The sequence below is a fragment of the Hyaena hyaena genome, unplaced genomic scaffold, assembly GCF_003009895.1.
Source record: "Hyaena hyaena isolate Hyena2069 unplaced genomic scaffold, ASM300989v1 scaffold_428, whole genome shotgun sequence".
Classification (NCBI taxonomy): domain Eukaryota; kingdom Metazoa; phylum Chordata; class Mammalia; order Carnivora; family Hyaenidae; genus Hyaena; species Hyaena hyaena.
This window is the reverse complement of record NW_024081062.1, coordinates 1,630,725-1,639,357: the sequence shown is the minus strand read 5'-3', so window position 1 is coordinate 1,639,357 and position 8,633 is coordinate 1,630,725. Positions and strand designations below refer to the sequence as shown.

At 49.0% G+C, this 8,633-nt stretch overlaps 1 protein-coding gene across 1 annotated transcript in view; it reads left to right on the top strand.

Moving 5' to 3' along the window:
* The window catches only part of GFPT2 (glutamine-fructose-6-phosphate transaminase 2), a gene marked incomplete at its 5' end in the record, with an annotated part of 29,169 nt that overhangs the window by 11,508 nt on the left and 9,028 nt on the right, over positions 1-8,633 (top strand). Inside the window, 6 exons of the mRNA XM_039252867.1 lie at positions 268-431; positions 2,457-2,552; positions 2,629-2,726; positions 3,004-3,124; positions 5,544-5,701; positions 5,852-5,966. Coding sequence (XP_039108798.1) covers positions 268-431; positions 2,457-2,552; positions 2,629-2,726; positions 3,004-3,124; positions 5,544-5,701; positions 5,852-5,966 — 752 coding nt within the window. The remainder of the gene's footprint in view (positions 1-267; positions 432-2,456; positions 2,553-2,628; positions 2,727-3,003; positions 3,125-5,543; positions 5,702-5,851; positions 5,967-8,633) is intronic.

The following is an 8,633-nucleotide window of genomic DNA, read 5'->3' as shown; positions in this document are numbered from 1 at the left end:
ATGATCCTTCTGTTTCAGAGATAGAAGCTAAAATGTTTACAGATGAAATGATACATATGCTGTCTGGGACTGGCTTCAAAATAATTCTAGGGGGAGGGTGGGAAGTGTGAATTGATATGTATAATGTGATGTCCCTGACCCTCCTCAAATACCATCTGATGCTACTGATGTGGACCCACACTGGGGAGGGGGGCAGTGAGTGACTGCCCTGTAGCTGTCAAGCAAGTTCAGGCTCCTTCTGTGACACCCGTATTTCCCTTGCTCCAGCGCTATCATAGAACACACCAACCGGGTCATCTTCCTCGAGGATGACGACATTGCCGCAGTGGCTGATGGGAAACTCTCCATTCACCGGGTCAAGCGTTCAGCTAGTGATGACCCATCTCGAGCCATCCAGACCTTGCAGATGGAACTGCAGCAAATCATGAAAGGCAGGTGTCCTCAGAGGGTCCGTGTGCAGCAGCCTTGGGTGGGGGGCAGGTGCTAGATGGGGGAGCTCCTGAGACTCTCCGTTCCACCCTGAATAGATGCTGCAGCCCTCCCACCTGCATGGTCATTAGGGCAGGGGTGCAGATGGTCTGTGGCTTGCACAGCCCAGAGGAGGTGGGGAGCCTGGCCCCTCTCCCTGAGGGGGAGCTCCTGACTATATCCTGGCTACCAGTCTCCCTGCTTGATCAAACCAGTCCATCACGTGCCTCCCTTTACTGACTCTCTGGGACACATTCTCACACCCAGACATCATTTCTTCTCTGGGTCAGAGGCCTGCAGTAACAGGGGTCAGTGGGGCACTTCCTCCTTTCGAGGACAGCCTGTCTCCCAACACCCCCATCTGCACAGGGTAGCCTGGGTAAACATTTAGGAATGTGAATCAGACCCTCTTATCCTGCTGCTTAAAGCCCTCCAATGGCCTCCCGCCGTTCTTGGAATAAAATCCACACTTCCTGCCACAGCCCACAGTACCCCACGCCCAACCTGGCCCCACCTCACTCCACCCTTTTCCCACTATGCCCTGCCACCCTCCCCAGCCACCTCACTGCTACTTAAGCAGGTCAAGTGCTCGCTCACCTGGGGGCTGGGGCGGGGGGTGGGGCATTGCACTTGACCTTTTGACCATTCTTTTTTTTAAAAAAAAAATTTTTTTTAAAAATATTTTTATTTATTTCTAGGAGAGAGAGAGAGAGAGAGAGAGAGAGAGAGACAGCATGAGCAGGGGAGGGTCAGAGAGAGAGGGAGACACAGACTCTGAAATAGGCTCCAGGCTCCGAGCTGGCTGTCAGCACAGAGCCCGACGCGGGGCTCGAACCCACGAACCGCGAGATCATGACCTAAGCGAAAGTCGGACGCTTAACCGACTAAGCCACCCAGGCGCCCCTACCTTTTGACCATTCTACCCTGACCATCACCCCCTCAGAGAGCTCTTCCCTGACCCTCCTCACTTGTTTGCCTTATGGCACCATCTGTGCAAGCCCCCGGCTGAAGGTGGCAGACAGGAAACACTGCCGTGTTTGTAACATTCCTACCCTGTCTGTGGATACTCCAAAGCTTCAGGCACACCACCTGTCAGGGGCCTCAGCCTGCTGCGGCCAGATCATCCTTTGACGTCCTCAGATCAGAGTTGCATTCAGATCAGAGCCCTGGAAATGCATGTGTGGCTGAAAAGGCTTTTCTTTAATACAGAAGCTCGGAGGGTATTGAAAAGAAATTCAGTTGGAATTTGTTGAAAGGAAATTCCAGTTCCGTTCAAATCAGAGCCCTGGATTCAAATCAAATCGAAAACCTGAAAAGGTTTTTCTTTAATACAGAAGCTCAGAGGGTATTTGTTGAAAAGAAAATTGCCAGGACACCTGGGTGGCTCAGTCGGCTAAGCATCTGACTTCAGCTCAGGTCATGATCTCATGGTTCGTGGGGTCGAGCCCCGCGTTGGGCTCTGTGCTGACAGCTCGGAGCCTGGAACCTGCTTTGGATTCTGTATCTCCCTCTCTTTCTGCCCCTCCCCTGCTCATACTCTGTCTCTCAAAAACAAAATTCAAAAATATGAAAAAGAAAAAAAAAGAAAATTGCCTAGTTCTCTGGGCTTACTTCATTTGTACTTCCCTAAGTAGGTTGGTTTCTGGAAGTAAATAAAGCATTTTCCTTTCCTCTGGCCCTGCTCAGGGGAGTACTACCCCAGAAAGACCAGTCATGTAGTTGTTACTTATGTCTCTCGCTCCTTCAAGCTGCAGGGGCCCATACGTACACTGGGGATAGTAATCTTAACCCGACATGTTTCCCTCTCACTTATCACCATGAGCGTCAGGTGGGATGGACCCTGGGACACCCTTGGTAACGTGCAGTGTGCCTTCCCCTTTGTCACTGTCACTAAACTGCATGTTGACTTTGCATCTTGATTGGAAGTTGAGCAGTGCTAAAACAACCTAATTAAAGCTGACTTGCTTTGTTGATGTTTGTTGGACCAGGCAACTTCAGTGCGTTTATGCAGAAGGAGATCTTTGAACAGCCCGAATCAGTTTTCAATACCATGAGAGGTCGGGTGAATTTTGAGACCAACACAGGTAATCCCCCATCCATGCCGGGCCAATGTGCATCCCCGTGTGGGGTCAGTACTAAGGCCCCATGTGTGCCTCGCAGTGCTCCTGGGCGGCTTGAAGGACCACTTGAAGGAGATTCGACGGTGCCGACGGCTCATCGTGATTGGTTGCGGAACCAGCTACCACGCGGCTGTGGCCGTAAGTGCAACGCGCTGGGCCCTCGATAGTGCGAGGGAGGTAGCGGTGGCCTAGGACGAGGTGTGTCTTAAATGCCATCATGTGTTTGACCTCCCAAATTTGGTGCCCGTGAGCCAGCGCGAGAGCCTTTCTCTGCAGTGTGGCCTGCGCACGTCCTCATTCCCTTCACCACCAGGATCTGGAGGTGCCACTTCATAAAGCTGTCCCCAGAAGCCCAGCTGCCTATGCCTCTCTAGTGTCTGTGACTGACTCTGGTCCCCATTCCTGTTGGCTTCAGACACGACAAGTTTTGGAGGAACTGACTGAACTCCCTGTGATGGTTGAACTCGCCAGCGATTTTCTGGACAGGAACACACCTGTATTCAGGGATGATGTCTGCTTTTTCATAAGCCAGTCAGGTAAGGACAGGTTTGCATGGGCTCATCTCCCTCCCTCCTTCATCCGGTAAAGTTCTCTGAACACTGAGCATGTGCCAGACTGTCTTTTCAGTCAACCGTCAGAGCCATCAGCTACTGTCCCATTTTAGGAGAGGGCCGTGCGGCCAGGGCTGCTCCCTCCTCCTGCCATTCCAAATCCAGGACGTAAGGGACCACTCACCAAAGTGCTTATCCATGGTGCTGGGTTTATTTCAAGAAGAGAAAGTTTTTCAAAATTCTTCTGGTTGAGAGTCACTTCAAGAACTATGTGGATGCTTTGCAGTGCCCATGCTGCCCAGCAGAGGGATGCACTGAGAGACAGTGCTCAGGTGTAGGGCCCAGAGCAGCCTCAGTAAACCTTGCCTGGGTGCCATCCTATCTAAACCTGGGCATTTGCTCCAGTCGGGCTGGGCAGAGAGTCAGGGAGAGGTGATTCATGGCCACATGCTTGGACTCTCTATGACCTCCTGAAGGATTTTTAAAACACTTTAATTATGGAAAATTCCAAATCTCTGTAAAAGTAGAGAGATTCGCGTAAGGAACCGCCTATTCTCAGCAACGATCAGCTGAGCAGAGTTTGTGTCATCCAGATGCACATTAACCTGTCCCCTCACTGGGTTATTTTGAAGTCAACCCCAGACCTCATGTTGCTCCATCAATACCTCAGAATGGATCTTTACATGGTAAAAGAAAAAAAAAAAAGTAACCATGATGCCGTTATCACAATTAAAACGTTAACCTCAATGCTCTAATATCCACTGGGACTGCGAATACTGCTTCCAGTTTGAATCTTGAAGACCATTCCCATTTCAATGACAAACGAAGAATAACAAATACAGACACACCCACCCTCCGGCTGACTACCTGTAGCCACATGCTGCTATGTGACTTCATTTTTTTTAAGTTTATTTATTTATTTTGAGAGAGAGAGAGAGCACATGCATGCACAAGTGAGGGAGGGGCAGAGAGACAGGAAGAGAGAGAGAATCCCAGCAGGTGCAGAGCCTAGCATGGGGCTCGAGCCCAGGAACCAATGAGATCATGGCCTGAGCTGAAATGAAGAGTCAGATGCTTAACCAACTGAGCCACCCAGGAGCCCCTATATGGGTTTAATTTTAGGATCAGATTGTATTTAATTTACTTTGAGGTTTCAAGATTTACAAATACAGGGTGCTTGTGCTGGCTTATTCCTGAACCTATTTAAGTGCTTAATTATAAAAGTAATTTTGAGTTCACACTGGCAGGCTGCAAGAAGTGTTTTGCTTAAAAACAATGTTAGATCCATTGGAAAAATGCCATTTAGTGGCATTCTTTTTTATTTTTATTTTTTAAGTTTATCTATTTATTTACTTAAGCAATCTCTACACCCAGGGTGGGGCTGGAACTCATGACCCTTAGACCAAGAGCCACGGGCTCTTCTGACTGAGCCAGCCAGGTGCCTTGTGTTCTTGCTTTTTATTTGTATTTATTTATATATTTTAAATGCTTATTCACTTTTGAGAGAGAGAGCACGAGCATGAGCGGGGGAGGAGCAGAGAGAGAGAGAGGCAGAGAGTCTAAAATGGGCTCTGTGCTGACAGCAGCAAGCCTGATGCAGGGTTCGAACTCACAAACCGTGAGATCTTGAGCCACAAGATCATGACCTGAGCCGAAGTTGGATGCTCAACCGCTCAATGGACTCAGCCAGCCACGCGCCTCACATACTTTTTAAATGTTAAATGTCAGCACATTCTGAAGAAGGCAGCTTGAAGGCAGCTTGAAAGGACACTGGGCGCCTGGCTTACCTGGCTTGGCACCTGTCTGTTGCCCACAGCTGCATGGCCCTGAGGGAACGAGGCATTGGTCTCCTCCATCTCGGGGGGGTCTCATACTCAAGGGGAAGATGGGGATAATGGCCCCTGTGGGGTTGTCAGGAGAGTTCCATGAAACAGCAGATGGGAAAGTGCTTCCCACATAAATAGTAGCCAAATCTTTAATCCAAAAATGCACCGGAAACATTGTTGAGTGTGCATTTTCCTTTCTGATTCTGAGCACAGGCCAGCTGCCTGTGGGTCCTGATTTCTGCATAAGAGTGAGAGTAAATGGGGGTGCTGGGGTGGCTCAGTCAGTTGAGCATCCGACTTTGGCTCAGGTCATGGTCTCATGGTTCGTGAGTTTGAGCCCCGTGTCGGGCTCTGTGCTGACAGCTCAGAGCCTGGAGCCTGCTTTGGATTCTGTGTCTCCCTCTCTCTCTGCCCCTGCCCCACTCGTGCTCTGTCTTTTTTCTCTGCCTCTCAAAAATAAGTAAACGTTAAATAAATAAATAAAAGAATGAGAGTAAATGAGTTGGGGGGCTGGTGGTTCGAGCTGGCAAAGCCACGCTCCTGAGAACACGTGGCTGAAGGGAGGACCTGTGTGTCAGGTGAGACTGCAGACACCCTCCTGGCATTGCGCTACTGTAAGGACCGCGGGGCCCTGACCGTGGGCGTCACCAACACCGTGGGCAGCTCCATCTCCCGAGAGACCGACTGCGGTGTGCACATCAATGCGGGGCCGGAGATTGGCGTGGCCAGCACCAAGGTAGTCGCTTCCTGCATGTGTCCTCAGCCGGATGGGCAGACAAGAGGCCATGGGTTGGGGATGGGGGGTGCCCAACGATCTGTCTCCTCCTGCGTGGTCCACATGCGCACATTTGCCACTGCTCTGCCAGAGTCACCGTTTTCTCCACAGGCTTATACCAGTCAGTTCATCTCCCTGGTGATGTTTGGTTTGATGATGTCTGAAGACCGAATTTCACTGCAAAACAGAAGGCGAGAGATCATCCATGGTTTACGGTCTTTACCTGGTATGTTTCAGAATGAAACTCCTCATTTTGAAATCCTGTAGACTCCTTAGCTGCTCTCTCTTTTGATTCTCTCCCATAAACAATGCTGTTAATCACTTCCTTCTCTTCAAACCTTCCTAGTCACCACGCCTCCAGAAACTCCCACTGAGCCAAGATTAAAGTCCTCACTCCTCACTAAGTCCTGGAACCCTGCACACTGGACCCCTGCCACCTCTGACCTCATCCCACTCCCTCCCTCCCCTCTCTGGGCTCCTTCGCTGACCTTCTGATACTCAACAATGCCAAGCTCTCTACCACAGGACGTTTGCACTGGCCCTTTCCTCAACAGAAGCCCTCTTCCTCCAGCTCTCCATACAACTGATGGCTTCTCATCATTCGAGTCTCAGTTCAGATGTCACCACCTGGAACCTTTCCTTGCTATCCTAACTAACCCCCTGCCCCAGCTACGAAATGTTAGCCCATTCCTTTTCTTTATAGCACGTGCCATGATCTGAAATTGCCTGTCCTCCAGTGTGCTGGTTTGTCTCCCAACAAATGTGTCGGCCCAGTGAGCATACCACCTATCTGTCAGAATCACTGCTGGGTGCCTGGTGTCCAGCAAGGGCAGGCATAGAGTAGGTGCTCGGGAAATATCTGGGAAGGAGTAGATGGGACTATTCCTTTAGTCTCACTGAACTTCCCTCTTTGGCTGAGTGCCATCTGTTGTAGTTGGTGTGATGTAACCTATCACACTGAATTCCAAGATTTTTGGGGGGCGACCATGGTTTCCAACATTCGCCCAGTGGGTGTGCCCTACCCCGTATGGTATCCTGGGAGGGCCAAGATATGCCACAGTCCCTTTCCTTCAGACACTTGCTCTCCAGGGAAGGAGAGAGACTTCTTGGGTTTTCTGTGTGCAGCCCTGCGAGTGTGAAATGAAACAGACCTCACCCGTTGGCTGACATGAAATGTCAGGGGCAGGATGGTCACAGAGCTGTGGGGCAGCCCCTTCTGGAGACGGGTCAGGCATGGGGTCCTCCCTGGGAGCCAGAGGCAAACCCCAGAGAAGACAGTGAGGGAATGACACCTCTAATCCTATGAAGCCTAGGGATCTTAGTCTGGCCCACACAACATGCTGAAAAATTATTGACTTAAGTCAGGTACTAACTGTGTGAAAACAGGACTCTATCCTGATGTCTAAGTCAGCCGTTCTCAAGATGTGGTGTGCAGGTCCCATTACTGTTTTCACGGTAAACACACTATTTATAAGAAATAAGATGTGTTTGCCTTTTTTGCCTGTGGACATTCGCAAAGGCAGCGATGGCCACCGCTGGTACCTTAGCCTAACACACTGCCACGCCCCCTGCTTCACTCAAAGACATCCTTCATGATGCAGTAAAATGCATTAATCTTAGTAAATTGCAACATTCTTTAATATTCTGTTTCCAAGTAAAGCATCCTGGGATTGTTTGAGTCACAAGCTGACTAGAATACTTGGCAGATGTTTTCCCAGAAGTAAACAAAGTCACCCCGACACTAAAGAAGAAAAACTGACAGTATTTTTTACCAGTGATAAACTTCAAGCTCTCCAACGAATTGTGGGTTTTGGGAAAACTTGTAGCTGCCAGCATGAGCTTGACCACTTCCCACCACTTAAACACAACTCTGATGAAGCCATGGTGACTTTAACATGTGACTTCTAAGAAATATTTTATGATGAAGTGTGTCCATTTTGAGAAGATTTGCATAATTCAGTCAACCTATATTTTCCAAATGGTCAATGCATCCTGTGACAAAATTATACATATGTAAAACAACCATTTAAATAAGATGCAAGATTGGGGCCCCTGGGTGGCTCAGTCAGTTAAACGTCAGACTTCGGCTCAAGTCATGATCTAGCGGTCTCTGAGTTCAAACCCTGCACCGGGCTCTCTGCTGATGGCTCAGAGCCTGGAGCTTGCTTTGGAGTCTGTGTCTTCCTCTCTGTCTGCCCCACCCCTGGCTCTCTCTGTCTCTCTCTCAAAAATGAAGATTAAAATTTTTTATTTTTTTTAAATTTTTTTAAAATGTTTTTATTTATTTCTAGGAGAGAGAGAGAGACAGTGTGAGCAGGGGAGGGTCAGAGAAGAGAGGGAGTCACAGACTGAAACAGGCTCCAGGCTCTGAGCTGGCAGTCAGCACAGAGCCCAACGCGGGGCTCGAACCCACGAACCGCGAGATCATGACCTAAGCGAAAGTCGGGCGCTTAACCGACTAAGCCACCCAGGCGCCCCAAGATTAAAATTTTTTAAATAGATGCATGATAGGGGCGCCTGGGTGGCTCAGCCAGTTAAGCATCAGACTCTTGATTTTGGCTCAGGTCAGGATCTCATAGTTTGTGAGTTAGAGCCCCATTTCAGGCTAACTGTGCTAACTGTGTGGAGACTGCTTATGATTCTGTCTCTCCATCTGAGCTTTCTACCCCTCCCCACTCTCTCTCTCTCAAAATAAATAAATAAACTTAAAAATATAAACAGATGCAAGATAGACCAATGAAGTTTTAATGTAACAAGATAGGAAAAGCTTATTGATATGATTTCAGATTCTAGTTTTGCAACTACTCTTTTTTTTTTTTTACAAATAGTTTATTGTCAAATTAGTTTCCACATAACACCCAGTGCTCATCCCCACGAGTGCCGTCCTCCATGC